Source organism: Lotus japonicus, chromosome 5 (genome assembly GCF_012489685.1).
Source record: "Lotus japonicus ecotype B-129 chromosome 5, LjGifu_v1.2".
NCBI lineage: Eukaryota > Viridiplantae > Streptophyta > Magnoliopsida > Fabales > Fabaceae > Lotus > Lotus japonicus.
In genome coordinates, this window is record NC_080045.1 from 39,760,458 (window position 1) to 39,781,949 (window position 21,492).

At 36.0% G+C, this 21,492-nt stretch overlaps 2 protein-coding genes across 2 annotated transcripts; one reads left to right on the forward strand and one right to left on the reverse strand.

Moving 5' to 3' along the window:
• Nucleotides 1-11,118: 11,118 nt before the first annotated feature.
• On the forward strand, nucleotides 11,119-15,407 carry LOC130717964 (alcohol dehydrogenase class-3). The gene is made up of 9 exons (XM_057568382.1): nucleotides 11,119-11,266; nucleotides 11,357-11,493; nucleotides 12,120-12,166; nucleotides 12,437-12,762; nucleotides 12,836-12,918; nucleotides 13,006-13,081; nucleotides 13,833-13,990; nucleotides 14,089-14,250; nucleotides 14,794-15,407. The coding sequence occupies exons 1-9, from the start codon at nucleotides 11,233-11,235 to the stop codon at nucleotides 14,908-14,910; spliced, it is 1,140 nt and encodes a 379-aa protein (XP_057424365.1). The 5' UTR covers nucleotides 11,119-11,232; the 3' UTR covers nucleotides 14,911-15,407.
• Nucleotides 15,408-15,744: 337 nt separating this feature from the next.
• Nucleotides 15,745-20,617, reverse strand: LOC130717965 (uncharacterized). The gene is made up of 8 exons (XM_057568383.1): nucleotides 20,405-20,617; nucleotides 20,105-20,317; nucleotides 19,425-19,616; nucleotides 19,133-19,335; nucleotides 18,967-19,042; nucleotides 18,082-18,211; nucleotides 16,258-16,344; nucleotides 15,745-16,172 (listed from the first exon to the last, which is right to left on the reverse strand). The coding sequence occupies exons 1-8, from the start codon at nucleotides 20,507-20,509 to the stop codon at nucleotides 16,096-16,098; spliced, it is 1,083 nt and encodes a 360-aa protein (XP_057424366.1). The 5' UTR covers nucleotides 20,510-20,617; the 3' UTR covers nucleotides 15,745-16,095.
• Nucleotides 20,618-21,492: the final 875 nt, after the last annotated feature.

Genomic DNA, 21,492 nt, shown 5'->3' on the forward strand with positions numbered 1-21,492 from the left:
TACTTGCTTTCCCTGTTTGTGAAACGGTGTGGGAATTGGATTTACCACCCCACCCGTTAGAAATGTCACCCCACTAAAATACTTAAATGTCCCTCAGTGTTTTACTCTGGAAGATTAAGTTCTGGAGTACTCCAGAAGTTAAACTTCTGGATCGTATCAGTTGGTTTATTTATTACGCACTTAAATTTGACAACCTCATTTTCAAATGACTTTGGAAGTTTATCTGCCGGAGCGCTCCAAAACTTAATCTTCCGAGTAAAACATGGATGGACATTTAAGTATTTTCTCATCTTTAAGTGGGATGGCAATTCTAATGGGTGGGGTGACAAATCCAATCATCGGTGTGCAACGCTACTGATCTCTGGATCTGAAATCTATTAAAAGAAATTCTCAGTTCACACTTTGGATCCAATTCCTATCAATTCTTTAACTGGAATGTTAATGCTCTATCTCCAATCAATATTTTCTTCTTGCTTTCGCTGCTACACAGTACGTTTTCTCCTCTTCATGACATTGGCTTTGCATTCTTCTGAACAATATATACAGTTTGATTTTGGCAGTAACAACGATGGAGAAAATGGGACCAACAACTGACTTCAGCAATGGAGAAAAGGAAGACAGATCAAGAGCATCCTCTTCTGTAGGTCGCATCTGATTGCAGCACCTAAACGAAGAAGCCTACAACCTGTGACCATGATCCTCGTGACTTGTTACAGGGAAAGCATTTAAAATTGTAAAAATAATTAATGGGACAGATGTCATTATTTTATTGGAAAACAGCACCAATTGTATGAAGGGTACTGCATCTAAGTTTTTCCCACTATTTTATTCTGTAACAGTACCCGAATAAAAATGAAATATGTGAGTATGTGACAGATATAGAAAATTAAAAACTATAAAGAAAAATAAAATGAGTTTTGATTTGTTCGCTCTCAATTATTTCTCGTCTCATTTTCAATCACTTTTACTTTTTATTTCTCTTTTTTCCTATAATATCAACTATCATATCTTTCTTTCTTTTATATTCTTATCTCTCAGTAGTAGTTGTGTGGAAATAGTACATCATGGAAACTATTTCCAAATACGGTCTTATACATGTACCATCAAATATAAGTAGATGGGAGGCTCACTCACTTTTGTGCCCATTTTTTACAACTCACGGAAAAAAATAGAAGAAAAAAAAAACTCTTGTCACTTCCATTACAAAAGTGAGTCTCGAAGTGGAGTGTCACTATTTGGTGGTATATTTATATTTTTCTTTCCGAGTTAACGGTCTTATACATGTACCATCAAATATAAGTAGGCGGGAGACCCACTCACTTTTGTGCCCATTTTTTACAAGACACGGAAAAAATTAGAAAAAAAAAAAAAAACTCTTGTCACTTCCATTACAAAAGTGAGTCTCGAAGTGGAGTGTCACTATTTGGTGGTACTAGTACATTTATATTTTGGTGCTTGTTGTGGTACCTTAAGCCAGATTAAGGCGTGGTACCCAGAATGATATAAATTAATAGAAAAATAATACAATTTGAACTTAAAATAAAATGATGGATGAAAATTTGCAAGGTTCAACATAGGTGAGGCATGGAGAAAGAAGATCCTGACAAGAAAAGATCTTAGATGATCTCTCAAAGTTGAAAGTTAAACATAAAACCCTAGTTTTTCAAATCGTGCATTGAACAGTATAAACAAACTTAAATACAATATGTTATTAGTTCATTGAGTCATTGAACTTAAATTCTTAAAAATTCCAACAATAAATCATCCATTTTTTTTTAAGAAAATAATAAAATTATAACTTAAAGTACTATACGAGGTACCACACCCGAAAAAAAATATGGGTACCACAGAATTCACCTTATATTTTTCTTTTCGAGTTAACGGTCAAATTGGTTCCGTGATGAGTATTGATAAGTTCATCTTAGAATAATGAAATATCTCCTACAATTTTTAAAGGGTTAAAATCTATTATCGTCCTTGAACTTTGAGCGAAATTTGAAAATCGTCCCTCAACGGAAAATTATCTGAAAACCGTCTTCAGACTATTGAAAACAATTTGGACCCGTCCCTCCGACCCGACGGCCCCAGCTCCGGCCAGCGTTGACATGTCGTCCCCAGATGAATATTTTTTAATAATAAATATTTCCTAATTATCTATCTTAATTCACCCTAAATCTCTAATCTCTCTTCACTAAACCTAAATCCTTAAATCTCATCTGATCCCCTTTTCCCCAATTGATAAGTTAGGGTTCATAATTCATCTTCTTCCTCTTTGTCTTAGTTCTTCACCTTCTTCTTCTCCCATCATTTTCTTCTTCCTCTTCTCCTCCGTTCTTCCTCTTCTTCGACCTGGGTTAATTTTTTCCCCCAGAGACCTTCAAAAACAGAGGCTCTGAAGATCTGCAACCCCTTCTTCTCAACAACAACCCACCGTCGCAGCCCAACGAATCACCACCCAACGACACCGTCGCTGCCAACAACAACCCATAATCTTCTCCCTCGCGACTCCGGCCACCTCCGGTCTCTACATTTTTCTTCCCTATCTCATTCTCGATCTTCCGATCTCCCTCTTTTTATTTTTTGAATTGCAGGTGTTGTTGGGACTCTGGCTATGATTGGGGAAGGTGTTCAAGTTTCAATCACGTCCTCCTTCTATAAATCCCCCATTGATGCAAAACCCATAAAGAAATCTCTCATTTTTATTCGATCTGAAGCTCTAGTTTATGTAGGATGAAATTTCTGGGCTTGGATTTGTGTTGATGAAGCTCTGGTTCATTCGATCTGAAGCTCTGGTTTTCATTCTTTCCCATGTCTCCATTGATTTCCTCTTTCTCTCACATCCTTCTCCTTCTTTCGGGGTTTCTGGGTTTCTGGAGAAAGAGGAGAAGGAGGAGGGTTGGAAATTGGGTTTGCGATGGGGGTGGCGAGTTTGCGATGAGGGTGAGGAGGATGGGTGGAGGAGATGAGTTGATGTTTCTGGAATTTTCTTTTTCTGCTTCAGTAAGAAATTTCCTGGAAATTTGATGAAGATGAAAGGTTTAATTAGTTTAATTAGAATTAATGAAATTTAATTAGGATTTATGAAATTTAATTAGGATTTGGTAATGATTAAATTTAATTGGAGAATACAAAAAATCCAACTAGAATCATTCATTGATGTGGTAGTGCCACATAGATTGTTAATGACAAATAAGCACGGTGGCCAGACCTATGGTTGCCGAAAGGATGGATTCAATATATTTCTTGAAGTCCGAGGACGGTTTTCAGATAATTTTCCGGCGAGGGACGTTTTTCAAATCTCGCTCAAAGTTTAGGGACGATTATAGATTTTAACCTTTTTTTTTTGTAAAACATAGGTGAAATTAGTCCTTACAATGACTAATACTAGTACAAACTAGCTTGACCGACGTTTTATGTGATCATAAAAACTAACTTGACAAGCATTTTATAGTGTGACACCGCACACAATATTTGGGTAAATGGTCACTTTAGTCCTTGAAAGTGTCCACCGACTTCACATTCGTCCCTGAATGAATTTTATCCACCTTGCGGTCCCTGAATGCAGCGAACGTCATTCATATTGGTCCTTCTGTTAAAAAAACCTTAACGGACGTTAAGAAATTTATTTTTTATATTTTTTCCCTAGGGGGAAATCATTAATTTAAATTTAAAAAAAAATTAACTAAAAAATTGATTAATTACAAAAACTCAATTAAAAATCAAAACACGAAATCCTAATCACCTTCTTCTCATCTTCTTCCTACTTCTTTTTTTTTTCTTCATCTTCTTCATCAAATACAAGAAAAAAGAAAAGCCCTATCAATTATAGCCATTGACAGACAAGGAAGAAGGAAAAGATCAAAAGACAAGATTGCAAGCTTAAGGATAAAGGAGTAAAGCCCTGTTGCACTAGAAGAACCCGATGTATAATCAAAGCACACCATCCTCCAAAAAGGATAAGATAACTCAACAACTTGTGGTTCCAAGCATCACAAACACACAACTAGAAAGGCCAAGAGAAAACCCACCAGTAGAAGGAAGACAAAAACATAGCGTGGGTAAAACAGGGCACATGAATTTACAGCAGAGCAATGAAGGAAGAAGGGTGCATCTGCCAATATCATGAACAACTCAGATCAAACCCACTGCCACCGCCCTCATCCCCATCGCAGAAACCTCCCTCCACCGCAACCCCATCGTAGAAAACCACCGCCACCGCAACCCTGGCCACAAAACCCAGACCGAACCCAGCTCCATCTCCTTCCCCAACCCTGGCGATAAGGTGCTGTAGTGGGGAGAACAAAGGTTTGATTGAAACTTCAAACCAAAAGAGGAAAATGTTGAAACTTTTTTGTGGGTTTGAAAATCTCTACTCAGATCTGTGGGTTTGGAAATCTCATTAGGTAGAGAGAAATGGGTTTCAGTAGGGGTGGGGGATGGGGTTTGCGGTGGGGGATTGGGTTGCGGTGGAGTTTGATTGTGATGGAAAAATTGGTGAGGATGATGAAGAAGATGAGAAAAAGGAGATGAAGAATGATGGTGATGGCTGGTGGTTAGGATATTTTGTGTTTTAATTAATTAAAATTTTAGTTAATTTGTTATTTTAATTTAGTTTAATGAATTTTCAGCTTTAAAAAAGGAAATTATTAACGTCCGTTAAGTTTTTTTTAACAGAAGGACCAATATGAATGACATTCGCCACATTCAGGGACCGTAAGGTGGATAAAATTCATCCAGGGACGAATGTGAAGTCGGTGGACACTTTCAAGGACTAAAGTGACCATTTACCCCACAATATTTCCTTAGATGAACTTTTTAAACCAATTTATTCATTTACTCTTTTCTTTCCAAATTAATTAATATATATTAGAAAAGAAGAACTTCCATCAGACCAAATTGATGAGGTGTCACTCCCAGATTAATTCTCAGACCAATTTGATGAGGTGTCACTCCCAGGTTAATTCTTAGGCCAATTTGATGAGGTGTCACTCACACATTAATTCTCATTTGATATTAAATATATTAAAAAAAAAAGCATATATGTACATTTAAAAAAAACAAATCCGTGAAAAAAAAAACATATATAAAAAAATATTTTTTAAAGATTTTGTTTTGTTTTTATTATTATTTGTTAGATTTTGGTTGAAACCGATTTTTTAGAGTTAATTTTAAATCTGAATTTTGCTTTTCATAAAATATTAAAATTTTAAAAGATTTGCCCTAATTATCTAAGATTTACCTAGATTAAATAAAAAACTAAAAATTCAATAAAAATACCTTAAAAATTAATTAATAAAAACTACCAAATCCCAACAAACACTCATAAAATCCATAATTAAATAAAAATCCGAAAATTCAATAAAAATAACATAAAATTTAATTTAATTAATACTCTAAAATAAATTTTTTCTTCACCTAAAATTTATTTCCATAACAAATCTTGAAACCGATTTTTTTAAGGTGATTTTAAATTTGAGAAACTTTTTCATAAAATATTAAAATCTAAAAAGATTTGCCTTAATTATCTAAGATTTACCTAAATTACTCATTACTAATACTACATCAGCCATCTCCTCCCATACATGCCTCTATTGTGAACCGGTTGGCATGGAGGAAAAATGAGGAAGATCACTCGAGTATGCAACTTGCTCAGCGGTGTGAAGAAAGTATTCACAAAGACGAGGTTAATGCTATGGCAGAGCAGTGTAATTACCTTTGAGACTCACGATATTGCTCAGGTTGGTGCTATGATCTATGATGAAAAAACTGATGTATGGTTGTTTGGTTTTCTCCATCTTGCTTTAACTCTTCAGTTACCAAATGAAAATATGTTCATTGCAAGTTATGCTCATATTCTTATCTCGATGAACTCCTATTTTTACCAATTCTTCACTACCTGCTTCAATATCACATTTTTTACTTCACTTTGGGACTGTGAAATAATGACAATTCAAATGTATGTTATGTTTTGTTACAATTGGGGTAGAATTGACCAGAGCTTCCAAGGTTGATTACAGTTGGTGTAGAAATGTGGATCTGCAATTCATATTTTTAATGAACTCCTTTTCTTTTATGTGAGTACTCATTACTTATATGATCCGAGCAACATGTTTGTTGAATGTCCAGACTAAAAAACCAATTGTGGATTTCCATTTCATATTTGTCATGAATTGACAACTATCTGATTTGGAGTGATTTATGTGTGGTTAAGCAATACGTATATACTTTTGTGGTAGCCACCATATTAACGTTCATAAAGGCTATGCTTTCCCAACTCTTATTGTGGTTGTTATGTGTTTTATGTAATAACTTAGATACTCTCTTTTTTTGGCTTATTTCTCCTAAGATATGGATTGTGTTGGATTTTATGCTTTTTCACTGATGGTAATTTTTTGTGTTTTTGTTTTTTGGTTGGCTTTTGTCTTGCTGCCTTGGACTGATTAGGAATGTTGCAGATGGAGGTAATTTCAAATTTTTTCTTCCATTGCTTGAATAGCTAATTGTACTGCAAATTTGTGCTGGTGGAATTTATAAGGTAACTCAACTTGCTTTTGTTGAATTACCATATTGCACCTAAAATTTATTTCCAAAACATATTTATCTTGGCTAATTTAAAAATTTTAAATCAGAGAAACTTTTTCATCGACAAGGGAGAGACGGATCCCTCTTCGGTTGGAAAGTGAGTTATTTTGCCCTCAGTAGGTTGCTAGGTTTATTGGAATTCCTGCGCGTGCAATACCCAATGGAGCAGATTAGAGATCTTTACATGACTCATATGGTGCACCAGGTGAACTCTGACTAAATAGCAACAACGTTAGGAGATGAGTCTAATATGGGTAAGTCATGTGATTGTTTGATCCTTCCTGCCCTTACGTTCGCGTGGAGTTTATACTTGCATTTGCAGGTAGTTGTAAATTTCTTTTGATTTTGCTTTGCTATGCTCATTTAGGTTTGGGAGATTTTGGTTCTGTTTTGCTTTGATAGTATACCTCTAAAAGTCATTCCTTTCCTTGGAGTGAATTAAGTTATTTAAAGTTATATTCTTGGTAGGTTTTGTTTGTCAATTTATATTCTTGGTAGGTGTAAGACCCAGGATTTTAGAATTAAATAAATAATTAATTCCAACTCACGCATATGATTATGTGTAAGCCTGAGAGGAACTTAACTTGTGTGTGATGTTTGGATCAGTATTATGAAGAAGAAAAATTAGGAAACGACATAGAATATTACTAAATTCGCTATAGGTTATAGCACGAGTTTCATTCACTTCTGCCTTAGGGCGAAAACGTTAGTAAATGGCTAATTTGCTCTTAAAGCACTGTAGAAACGAATTCAAAAATAATTAGAGGAATATAAGAATTTCTCTTATTCCTTTCCACGACAAGTGTTTCGACACGAAACCCTGGAATATATGAATGATCGATTTCGATTCTCGGAGGTTTGCCGAAACTGAATCCCTGATAGCTCAAGAACCTTAAAGTAAACTGTTGATGAAGACTTTTTCTATTCGGGGCTTCAAACGTAGATTCCACACGCGCACACCCATTTCTTTCGATGTTTCCAATCTTTCTTCATAAGGAAGTTTTGTCATCCGACATCAACTGCAAAAAGTAAATTTTCGGGTTAAATCGATTAACACTGTTAGTGAATCGTTTGCTTAAATTCCAAGAAACCTGTTTCGAGTTATGAAATTCTGTCGCCGGATTCTCTCTTATAATTCACAGAGGTATGTGCAGGAAAAATCAAAATCGTGAAATATTCATTTTCCCGCGTTTTCCATTTTCTATAAATAGCTTGAAAAATCAAAAAAAAAAAAAAATAACATCACCACCAACACACACACACGGCCGAGAGCTTGAGGAGGAAGGAGGGGAGAACTGATTTTCGCCGATTCTTGTCTGATCGTCGCTCTGTTCGTTGCTACGCGTAGGCCTCAGGTACTGATGCTTTTCCTTACCTCTGATCGTAAATTCTGTCGCTTTTCTCTATGTCTTTCTGTGCTCCAAGTTTTGAGCTTTTTGTAAAACTGTCCAAATAGCTTGATTTCTCTGTCTAAACTTATTCCCTGCATGCCCAAAAGCATGTTTAGCGGATTACATTTCGCCGAATCTCGTCGAATCGCCGCAGAACTTCAATTCTGCTCAAATACCCATTTTTATGCTGAGGTTCCGCTTTTTGAATCAAAAACTCTCGAATGAGCTTAGCGTCAGTAGGATTAGTCGTCATAAATGTTGTTGGTATCGACCTCATCCAATTTATTTTTCGAAATTCCGATTTTGAGTTTCCGAGCTAAAAATCTTGACCAAAATACCCTTGTTCTAGTTTTCGATCCGATAGTTTTTCTGAGAGTTTCCCTGGCCTAGATATCGCCTAAGAATACCTAGGAATTGATTTAGACCGAAGAAAAAGTTCAGAAACCCTATTTTCTAAAGTGACCGAAACTTAGTGTTATGGTGCCTTGTCCAAAAATAATTTTTGGGTCTCTATGACCTGAGCTATAGCGTAGCTCTTTCGATTGTCGAAATTTTGGCGTTTGTTTCGTGTCATTCCGAGTTCTGTAGCTCAAGTTATTCGCGTTTTAGCAAACGAAGTTCTGTTGTCAATTTGTTCCTAAATAGGAACTCTGAAGCTTTAAAAGCTTTCTTTCCGGTTTCGATTAGTGTTATTAGATTGATTACTTCTAGTAGGTCTTGTGTTGATGATTGTGTTTCCTTGTTCTAGGTTCGCAATTTCCATGCACAACTTCTACTCACGAAGGTAAGGGTAACTCAGTTTTAGAGTCTCCTTGAGTCTTGCATTCATTTATCGCACTGTCTGCGTTTGAGATGAAGATGTTTATATTGATTGGCAGATGATTATGATTACTATGTTGAAGTGGGAAAATGTTTTCTGGAGGCTTCGGCCGAGTGAACTTATTGAGACGTGTGTCTCCGTTTTCTGAGAGGCTTCGGCCGTTTACTGGTTTCTGTCATTGAACTGAGTTTGTATGCAATTGAGTTGATTTATGTTTGTTGATAATAGGAATAACATGTGGTTACTCTGAATTGATCATTTGCTGGGCATTGTTGTTGACTGACTTGGCATATAGGCTTTGGTCCTTAAGTGGCAATGAGGTGGGTGTGGTCCCACGCGATTGTCCCGTCCATAGTGGCGCTAAGTGGCGATGAGGTGGGTGTGGTCCCGCGGGATTGTCCCATCTTTCGAGATGTTCTAAAGTGGAGATGAGGTGGGTGTGGTCCCACGCGATTGTCCCGTCCATAGTGGCGCTAAGTGGCGATGAGGTGGGTGTGGTCCCGCGTGATTGTGCCGTCGTGTGAGACGACATTGATCGATCCATTTTGGTAAAAGCATATAGTCGCATTATAGGACACTAACATTCGATGGTACTGATGTTTGATTTGATGCTATATTGTTCAATGAATCGTCATTTAACTTGATATATGTTGTTAGTTTAATTATCACGTTATATGATTAAGTTCGAATAACATGTTTTCTCTTTCATATGTGGTAATGGCATGGAGTTAACCCTTTCTATTTACTACTTGTTGTTTGGGCGCTTAACGCTATTAGGCGATGGAGATCCTTCCGCCGAAGCTTAGCTGCTCGAGTTGGAGATCGGGTTGTAGGCGGTGGAGTAGAGGTGTAAGAAGCAGCTTTGCTTCTCTTATTATGGACTATGTTTGAGTCTCCTTTTCTATATGAGAACTCTGTCATTAAAGCCTTGCTTCCGCCACTGTTAAAGTGCGCATGTTTATTCTGAACCTTACTTATGGTATTGTAAACTATTATTACTGTATATTGGGAAACATGTTATTTAAATAAAGTTATGATGTGTTTCCAACCCTATGGTATTTAGTCATTTTCAAAAAAAAATATACCCTTGGATTTTAGGGATTGCAGAATAGTCCTTAGACTTTGTTAGGTTACTTAATGTGATTCCTCAGTTGAGAAATTGTGGCGCTACAGTAGGTCATTCATTTCCTTCATTGTTGTATCTTAGTAAACATAAGCCCATTTTCCAGAGCTCCTGCTATATGTTTTTTTGGTAATTTTGAATTTATAGGTAAATCAAATTAAAGCAAGCAATGGTAATTTTTGTTATTGATAATCTTGGTCTCCTTTAATGAGTTTATAAGCACAAGTAGTAAGTACTCATGGGTTAGTTTAAATATGATATCATGCATTGCCTAAGGATGACTAAAAGAGGATTCTAATCTGATTGAAAATATAGATAAGAAGTATTTCACTTTGCAGTTTATACTGTAATCAATTTTTTTTTTATGAAACAACAAACTCTGAGGCTTGAGACTCCATTAATGTGATGCCAAATTGTTGAAGGATAAGTCAGGGCAGCTGTTGAGCCCAAGCTGGGTGTTTGCTGACCAAAATCGTTTTGATGGCTAAATTTTCTTTTGCATATGGTGTATTGTAATGCTTAAGATAGAAGAGAATACCTGGAATCCCTCTTATGTGAGTGTCAGAAAGAGGAAGTTGCACCTGTATATTTAACTAATTTTAGTCCTTTTACTTATTGATGGGTGTGTACAAAATTTCAGGTGGCCTTTTGATGGGTGAGAAAAAAGATTCAGGTTTATAAATGAATCTCCTTTATTACCTAGGGAAGTCCTCTATGTTTTGCTTTGTTTTGTGGGTTTCAGCACTTCGAGTATATTAAAATTTTTAATCTTAGAAATGAAAATTTAATAGTAAAATTATGTGATACAATGATTAAAAAAAATTCATATGGGTATATATATACATACGATTACAATTAATTAAACTTAAATCACACGGAAAGAAACTTTTATGAAAAAGAAAATTGATATTAAAACTAATATAAAAGTTTAATATAATTTAAAGTTTTTTTTTCACAACTTTTTATATTTATATAAATAAAACTATAGATTGCACGGAATGCACGAGTTTCAATTTAAGTCTTTTTCTCCACTTTGCTCATCATTCCTTTTCTATTTCATTTGTTTTTTAATAATCAAGGTATTGATTGATGTATCAAATACAATAGACATATTCTCCGTGCAACGCGCGGGTAAAAAAACACTAATACTATAAAGTGAAATTAGTGTTTAGGAGTTGTTATTCACAGAGTACCAGCTGGAACCTCGTACTATAGACACGACTATACCCTGTTTCATTGGAATCTCAATTCCTGGTTGTTTGTTTTTCCCTGTGTTGTTGATTGTCAATCCTGCAACTGCAATCCATTCGATCTCGATGGCAACTCGAGGACAAGTCATTACATGCAAAGGTTGTCTATTCTTCCTATTCTCACATGAATTCTCTGCTGCTATATATCATTACGTGCATCTGAATCACTGAAACCATTTTCATTGTGAAGCCGCGGTGGCCTGGGAACCCAACAAGCCATTGACCATCGAGGACGTTGATGTGGCTCCGCCGCAGGCTGGTGAGGTTCGCGTACAAATTCTCTACACCGCTCTCTGTCACACCGATGCTTACACTTGGAGCGGCAAGGTATTCTTCGATGTCATCTAAAGTTTTTACTTTATTGGTTTGATTAGCGTTTTTTGTTTCTGGGTATAGTCTATGGTGGGAAATTTGGAAAAAGAAAAGATTTTTCTTTAATCTCCGTTAGTTTGCACTGCAAGGTATTGATAGACTGATAGTATGAAAGGTTTTAAATTGCGGTTGCAGTCGTGGTGGCATCAATGTAGCATTGCCATCCTTCATATTGTGGAAAATTGTAAATAAACGTGGTTGTCGCCGCTGAAACCAAACCACATTATTGCTTTTAGTTTAATGTTTCTATTCAGCCGTCATGGTTATTGGCAAGAACTTCGTAAATCCATCGTTTGGGCTCATAATAAATTAAAAGTTGCTCCTGCTACTCACTCGAGAGCCTTGAGCATTGTACAGGGACGGGCTGTAGGAGAAATACAATACCTTCTGGGTGGAATTGCCACAAAGTGGGCATTCTTCTCCTAGAAAGAATTATTGCAGTAGGATAATGGATAGGATTTTAGAAACCTCCAAAACCTTGACATCGCGGTTGAAATCACAGTAGCGGACCCTGATTTAAAACCATGGTAGTATGTCATGAAGGTCTTTCTCAAATGGGTTTTATCTTTTGTCTTTTTCAGGATCCAGAAGGTCTCTTCCCATGTATACTTGGTCATGAAGCTGCTGGGTATGTATGAAGAATGACAATAAGATACAAGGTTTTAAATTGCGGTCGTGTTTGTTGTTGTGATTGCGAAATTGCGAACAAGTTAATGCGGGTTGATATAGCTGCAACTGCGGTGGTGATGCCGTTGTGTGGACTCCAAAACCCTTTACATTGTGGCCGCAAATGCGGTTGCGGGGAACACTTAAAATCCTGCATTTGAATGACATATAGATTGGCCACAGTTTTTTTGTTGTTGATAGGAACTTATTAGTATTATGTGCTTTGGTACAGGATTGTGGAAAGTGTTGGAGAAGGTGTTACTGAAGTTCAGCCTGGTGATCATGTGATCCCTTGTTACCATGCTGAATGTGGAGAGTGCAAGTTTTGCAAATCAGGCAAAACGAATCTTTGCGGAAAGGTTCGTTCTGCCACAGGAGTTGGGGTGATGCTGAGCGATCGCAAGAGTCGTTTCTCTGTTAATGGAAAACCCATCTACCATTTCATGGGGACCTCCACCTTCAGTCAATACACTGTTGTACATGATGTTAGTGTAGCTAAGATTGACCCCAAAGCTCCTTTGGAGAAAGTTTGCCTACTTGGATGCGGTGTTCCAACTGGTAAGTTATGTAATTTTGTTATGGGAAAATTGTAATAAGGATTTTTAAGATGATATTTTGTGTAATGTTTTAGGCCTTGGAGCTGTGTGGAATACTGCAAAGGTGGAACCAGGGTCAATTGTTGCTGTTTTTGGCCTTGGAACTGTTGGGCTTGCTGTGAGTTTCTCGAAATATAGTAGTTGTTTTTTGCAATTTGCTTGGTATGGGGCTTCTATCATGGTTCAGAGAATTCACACTTGACAGGTTGCTGAGGGTGCAAAAGCTGCTGGTGCATCGCGGATTATTGGCATAGATATTGATAGCAATAAGTTTGAAAGAGGTACACCATGAGCTTGGTTAATTGACATAATTTTGACAGTATGTCTTTCCTGTTGTGAAGTGATCTGGTGTCAAGTCTTCCTCTTATGCTTCACCAAACCACTACTTTTCCAAACTCCATGTATTGACTATCACCTGGTGTCACAGTAATGAAAATTTTCACAAAGCCATTTGAAAAAGAAATAAGTTAATTGCACTTGAGACTTGAGAGAATTTCATCGACAAGCAGAATAATGTGCCTATAATATGATCTTAATTCTTAACATTGTCTTTGCTCTTTAGACCTATATTTATATTTGTTTGTTCCTTCATTGTTTTTCTTCGGTGTAACTACTATAGACCTGTAATATAAGAATGTGGTATACTAAGGGTGCGTTTAGACTTATGGCAATTACTGTTTATCGCATAAGCGTTTATTCATAAGCTAATTTGAGAAGTTTATTGAAATAAGCTTAAAATAGGTTATAGGTAGGTATAAGTGCTTATCCATAAGCTAATCCGAGCAGCTTAAGAAAATAAGAACTAGGTCATAAGTTATTTATATAAGCTCTCCCAAAAACTTGCATAAGTTTTTATCCTATAAGACAAACTCAAAATAAGCTCTTCCAAACAGGGTCGTGCTATTTTATATTTTTTGCTTGCTCTCTGCGTTGGTTTTATTCAATTTTTTATTCAAGTAGGGAAGAAGCCTTCACATGCATATATATTGTCATTACCTTTCTTTTATTCCCTTATCTTGTTTTTCTTCGCAGCAAAGAACTTTGGAGTCACTGAGTTTATTAATCCAAAAGAACATGAGAAACCAATTCAGCAGGTAATTGTTGACCTAACAGATGGTGGAGTTGATTATAGCTTTGAGTGCATTGGAAATGTCTCAGTGATGAGGGCAGCTTTGGAATGCTGCCATAAGGTGAGTGCTGTCTCAATCGTTGATTCAATAGCAGATATATTACACCAGGGTAAAGAAAATGTATGTTATGATTATCTATCTTGTTGAAACATATTCAGGGGTGGGGGACATCAGTTATAGTTGGTGTTGCAGCATCAGGGCAGGAAATATCAACTAGACCTTTCCAATTGGTGACTGGGCGTGTCTGGAAAGGAACAGCTTTTGGTGGCTTCAAGAGCCGGTCACAAGTGCCTTGGCTTGTAAGCAAGTACTTAAATAAGGTAAAGGTTTTTATGTGTTATGATTTATAGACATCTAAAAGATACAAACACTCCACATACACCCAAATTTTATGTTTATCTCTTTCTTTTTATCACATCATATATCACATCTATTACTTATTTCTCTTCTTTTCCTTTCACACGTTGGCCCTTTGGGTGTCTATAAAACATTTTCCTGTTTTTTATTATAGTTGTATCTATAAATTAAACTTGGGGAAGTCTAAGATACACCAGAAAAAAATGCTTGTAACTTTTCAAATACTCAATAAACTTTTCCAGTTACAAACTTATCACAATTGGTTGAGTTACAAACTTTTTTTATAACAAAATAATTTACAATTACAAGCTCATTTACAGGGATCGAACCACATCTTGCGAAAATGGACGAGAAAATTTTTCTTCAATCAATCGAATAATATTCAAATGTTGTATCTGCCCATTAAAAATTTTATTTTGCCTCTTCCAATTTGTCATTGACGATTTTTCTTAATGTGTTAATTTTCACCGCCTCTCATCCATTTGTTTGCTTTGCTCATTTTGCAGGAAATCAAGGTTGATGAGTACATCACTCACAATTTGACTCTTGTGGAGATCAACAAGGCATTTGACATCATGCATGAAGGTGGATGTCTCCGTTGTGTGCTCGCAATGCATGACTGAGAGGAAGATCTGGTGTAATCAATAATCTAAAAACCTTTGGAAGTTTCACGAGCGATGGAAATGTCTTGTGCCTTTGTCTTTCCCTCTGATGGAGGTGAAAGTAAAATGAATCTTATTGAGTGCCCATAATTCTTGAGATCATGGCTTTCTTTATGATTCCCAAGTCTCTTTGCAAAGCCCTTTTCACTAAACTAGTGCAATTCATCTCATAAATTATCAATTTGCACTTTGTCTTCGTAGGAATGTTGTGGGAACTTCATCATCAGTATCACCATTATCATCATCATTATAAGTCACTTCTCCTAGCGATGGATCCCTTCTAAAGCACTCATAGTCACAAGAAAACCTAATGTTGTAGATTGCTTCTATGGGATGTTTGATAACTAGGGGCAATTCAATATAATTTCGAGTTGAGCATGTGAATGAAAACTGAAAATGTTTTCCCTTGGATCCATTGACTAGAATCCATATGGTGGAGTTTAGAGCCTGTTTATTTATTTGTTTTTATGTGCGCTTTTTGTTTCTGTATTTTGAGTGAGCAAACTTAGTTTGTAATGTGTTAATCTTGTAGCAATGTTGAATCACTCATAAAGAGTTGTTTATCTCCGTTAGATGTAAGTGTTGTATGGCACCTTCAAAACCTGAATTAAATCATCTTTGACAAATAAAAAAAGACTTCATTTTCTTGAATACTTGTGAGTGTGCAAGTGAAAAAAGAAGGATTTGGATCCCCTTGCAGTTTCATCTTTTAACGTTCATTGTTGTTTGGTTCACTTTTTCTTCCCAATGTTTTATTTAACTGAAAATAAATACCAATGGTTCAAATTGAAGCAGTGAAGAAGCAAACTGTAGGGATCTTAATCCTTGATAGAAGTTTATGAAACTATAACTATCAAATTATACACCTCTGATGACTAGGTTACATGAAAAAGGAATAAGACATAATCAAGTGAGTTTCCTCATATTCTAGCAATATCATTGGGACACCATGGCCAGAAACCTTGACTCATCAAACAATGGCAATTAGCAGGTTACTCTGGTTCAGAAGTCAAAAAAACTAGGAATAAGTCGCCGCTTTCTGATCATGGCTACCTGAGCAGTCTTCATGACTTCCAGATTGAGACAACATCCCTTCAATATAATGATTGCAAAACATCAATTCTTGCCTATTGCTCCCAACTCCCATCATATACTCGGAGGAACCCACTTTCCAGCTTTGAACTTGGTATAAAAGCTGGATCGTGTAGAAACAACATAGAAGACTGCAAATACATCAGAGTTAGAGGAAATTCTAAACAGAATCGATGGGGCAAAAAAAATAATCACATTTCATGAACTACATTTCACCTGGGATCCCAGGAATGATGAAATTTGGCTCTTTAAGAACATCATGAAGTTGCCTCCTTTCATTTACTTTGATCCATTTAGGGGAGCCTGATGAACATAGAATTCACATCATACATCAATTTTGGCATAATAGGCACTTAGGCACACAAAAACAAAGGTTATGATCAAAGGATCTCAACTGACACCGTGAGATTTTAACAGTACTTAATGACACAAGTGATGGTTTATGCAGAATAAAAAGCACCACCACTTGAACTTGTAAATAACTCTCCGAACAATTATTCAAAGGGTGTATAACTCCCAGTGCAGAGCCCTTCCAAGCCATAGATTGACTCACGGTGATCACAGGTTTACAGAAAAAGAGAGAAGAAACCTCCTTTACACACATAAGCTGAGACTATAACACCAGTTGGGGGTAAGTAAGAGTTGACATACTTACAGCAAGCATCCAATAACTTTGTTTATAAAGTGGTTTATTTTGGATCAACATGAAGTTTTATTAGTATGATCTACATGATACAGCGCTGAAAAAAAAAGATTAACTGGTTTACGCTAGTGCCAATGGACCCCCCAACTTTCTCTCTCTCTAATGGCAGAATTATTTACAAAGCTTTTTTCGGAAATTTTGAAACCTGAAGAAGCAACACCATGCACGTGTTCCATTTGTTAGTAAGATGTAACGAGTAGGGATGGCACTCACGCACAGCAAGGAGTGCATCCTCGCTCCTCGTCCCCATCCCAAATTCCCGCTACAGGGTATATTTTACCTCTGCTCCCATTCCCCACCTCCCCTCAACTCCCAGGAGAGACCCAACTTATCGTGAAAAATTTTAAAATTAAAAAAACTAACTATTTAAATTGCTATTAAAGAAACTGAGAACTAACTATTTAACAATTATCTACCTATGTACGTATGTATATCAATCCATATATATATATCACACACACACATATATTCTCCTGAACTACTGCCCAAGTTAAATGACCTAAATGTCAGCATAACAAAAATTTATTATGTACATAAAGGAGCCATTTGCCTAGTTAAGTACGATGGGGATTGTTTTAAAATGTTAGGTCTTTGTTGATCATTTTAAACAGGTTCTTATTTATCAATTTTTAAGTCAAAACTAATTCATAAGAAATCCATTGAAAAGTTGATTTTAGACACACTAATTTTTGTACCAAATAGTGGATGGTTGCAAAGATAGTGAACTGTGACCCCAATTAAACCACCCCTTCAATGAGAGGTTTGAATCCTGGAGTCACCATTTTGGATAAGGCTCTACCTAACCACCAACCTCAGCTTCAGGGGTTAGTCTCACAGCTAAGTCAGTATGAGACCCTAGTCAAAGACCAAAAACTAGGATATATCTTCATTGCTGACCTTTTTCTCATTAATTTATAATTTATCCTCACTCCAAAAGAGATGAACCAAAACTTAACAAAAAAAGATTTTAAGACTTCAAAATCAAAATTTTTACAAACTAAGAATTTAAAAATAAAATTTATACAGATATTCAAAACCAGTTTGAACCCAAACAGTAACGGACTACTTTCATTATCCAAAGACCCTATGAGGTTTACTTTTAAGAAGTATGCCAATAATTTAAACATGATGGGAAAACTTAAATCATAAATCATAGGTAAGGGTTCACCATAAATTAAGAGCAATACATTATACATGCTTTCTTCATTATTTATATCCTAGCCACTGACATCATTACTTAAACAGATTATCAACCACTAAAGCAGGGGAATGGAGTCATATAAAGAAACCAAACATCAATTACAAAGGAGAAGAAAAATAATTTTAAAGTAACATACCCAAGTTTTGCTTAAGATCCTCAACTGCATCTTTCCCTTCATCACCAACACCTTCCGCATCAGAAGCTACAGTTCCCTCTAATAGACAACGAAGAAGTCCATTCTTAGATAAACGAAGTCCAGAGCAACCCTGATAAAACAAGGACTACGGGGTGAGGAAAAAAATGTTTTTAAAGTACAAATTTAAATTTTCGAACATTTGATACAAAATATGTCAATATGGAATATGCTGTTGCCAAGAACTGATATTCTAAATATCATCGTAGCAGTCCCAAGTTAGTATAACACTATAACATAAATATGCTGTTGCCAAGAACTGATATTCTAAATATCATCGTAGCAGTCCCAAGTTAGTATAACTATAACATAAAATGTTCATGATCAAAAAGGTAACTGGAAACACATGTGGTGAAAACTACTCTGTAAGAGTTTAGAGTTAAAGTATAGTTAAATATATGGCTTCTGAGTTCTGACAAAGGCAATTATCCACTTTTGCATTGCATCTGAAGCTGGCTTTACACTCTTACATTCATTTCCATTTCCCATTCGATTATGATCAGAAATCAAAACGGTTGGTAAATTTTGAGAATCATTGAGTACATAATGAAGCAATATTTGATATAAAAAATCATAGTATCTTTGTCTACAAAAAATACTCAATCACCAGCATAAGATAAATCTTTGCATGTCTGACTTTACCCCATCCCCATGTAAGAGAAACTACAGCTTAACAATTTACAAATGGAGGCTATTTCTAGTATGGCCTTGATCCATGTGGAGCCCAAGTTTTAGATGTCTTTCAACAAAGAACAAGATTACATTTCGAAAAGCAATCAAATTCAAAGTTTCAAACTACCAAGATAAAAAGATTCGACGAGAGCTTACCTCATAATATAGTTCAATATATTCACGTTTGTAATTGTTATCAACATCCCAAGGCAGTGGCTGATCTTCTGCAAACATGTTTGAAGCTAAGGGTGTACCACACATTCATATACATAAAGCTCATTTATATATAATGTTTATAAACCATTTCACAACATAAAAGGATATCATATCAAGGTGAACCGAAACCATGTCAGCCTCACAGAAATCCTCAATGAAGTCACTGGACATAACCTCTGCATAAAGAAGAAGCACAGGCCAATGAAGGATATTATTTTTGTCTAACACAGGTTTCCTTAATCCAGTTAGTTCTCGATACATCGCCTTCCCAATCTTCAAACCTCTATTTTCTATTGCGGACACAAGCTCCTGCATAGTTTTGTTTGAAAAATAATATAAGCCTCCATACAATAAAATAGATATCAAACACAATAGAAAACAGTTCAAAGTTTATACACCTTTGCCTCTGCAACAGCCTTGGAAACTTCAGCCTCATGCTTTTTGTTCTCTGATATCTTCAGACCAATCTGCAGGTTAAGCTTCTTCAATTCCTCATTATCGGGATCCAACTGAAGACCCTTTTGACAAATGTCTTGTGCTTCAGCCAACAAATTCAGTGAAAATGATGCTTTGGCAGCTCTATAAATCGCCTAATCAAAATTCTCATTACTTTGAGACATCAAACCAAGGAATTACAACAAGCAAATAGTTAAATGGCTTATTTACATTTGTAGTCCGTATAGCTTAAGGAATGCGTAATCTTGGTCCTATTGTTTCAACTTTCAACTTTCAATTTCTCAAATGAAGTCCTCTACTTTAAAAATTGAACAAATTTGGTCCAAATGTTAATTCTTTATCCAATAACTAACAAAAAAAATGATCATATATCGCAACTTTTAACATGTAAAGTAACATAAATCGTCTTAACATGTCATTCACGTAAAAATCGTGACCTTTTCATAAATAACTAGATGACAAGTTAATGTTTGGATCATATTTGTTCATTTGAAAGTAAAGAGACTTAAATGGAACAATTGAAACTACAGCAGCCTACAAGGACCAAAATCACGCATATATAAAACTATAGGGACCAAAAATGCAATTAAACCCAGCATGAAACAAAGTCTGCATCCATCACCTTTATATTTGTAGGGCACAAGTTGAGTGCTTGGTGAGCATCAGTGAGAGCACGTCTAAGATTTCCAAGCATCAAATTGACATGGGCTCTATTTGCAAAAAGAATAGAGGTTTGAGAGTGACTCAAGGCATTCTGATTGATAGCCCTTGTGTAGCAATCAATGGCATCAGAGTAATGTTTGTTACCCATCTTGACAAATTGGTTACCCTTTTCCTGAAAGAGATGATTGAAATTGAAGGGTAGAGTGAAATCAAAAGCAAAAGAGAAATCAAGAAGGAAGAGTTAGTTATATATATATACCTTGAGTTCTATGGCTGTGGACTCTTTGAGTGCAGCAATGGCTTCAAGGTCTGCTTTCTCGCTTTCGGTCAATGGCTCAGAACCCTTTTCCATCCATAGCGCCATCTTCAACTAGTTTGGTTCTTCACAGAGGTGTGTGGTGCGGCTCAATGGAAGCTTTACCACAGTTTCGTTTAGAGTTTGGAAGACACCAGAAGCTACAACTACGCCTTTCAAAATAAGTGATTTTATATTAATAGTTTCAAATAACAAAAACAAAAAAAACAATGATGCATTCACACTCCAAATATTTTAGGCTTTATTTTCACTTAATTTTTTTCTATCTCTATTTCTTTTTTATTATATCACATGTTACATCTCATATTTTCATTATTTTTTCTTCCTATACCGTTTTTTTTTTTTAGATAAGCCAAATATTGTATTAAAACTTAGCACAAGGGGTGCTAAACCCAAATACAAAAGAGAAGGATAAAAAAATAGGTAGGAAGCAAAATTAAAACAAATCTAAGCTACCAATCTAGAAGCCTACACATGCAATACGCATGGCAACCTCATAATAATAATTGCCCAACGACCAAAACTAGCCCAGCAAGCATGACTAGACCGTGTGTTATTGTTAATGTCTACTGATCTTGCAACTTGGAGGATAAACGCAATCTGCGGACGGAACTAGTGGAATGGCGAAAGAGGTGTCTTATTTCTACATGGTGTTTGGCGAGCGACTTTAATGCGGTTAGAGCGACAGAGGAAAGAAGAGGAATGACATATGCTTCTTCAGCACATAATCTTACTAAGATGATGGAATTCAACTTATTCATTGACAATATGGAGGTAATGGACATTCCTTTGGTAGGTAGGAAATTCACTTTGTATGACCTGGATTTACAGAATAAGTTAATTTCCGACTCACGCGTAGAATCAGTGTAAGCGTGACAGGAGTTTGATGTTCGAGAAAGATTAATGAAGAAGAAAGTTCAGGAATTGCTTGAGGAATGTTTCATAGTTGTTTTAGGAGTTAGTGCGAGTCGTCTGCGCACCTGCCTTATGGCGAGAGTGTCCAGAATAGGCTAATTTCGCTTTTAAGAGCA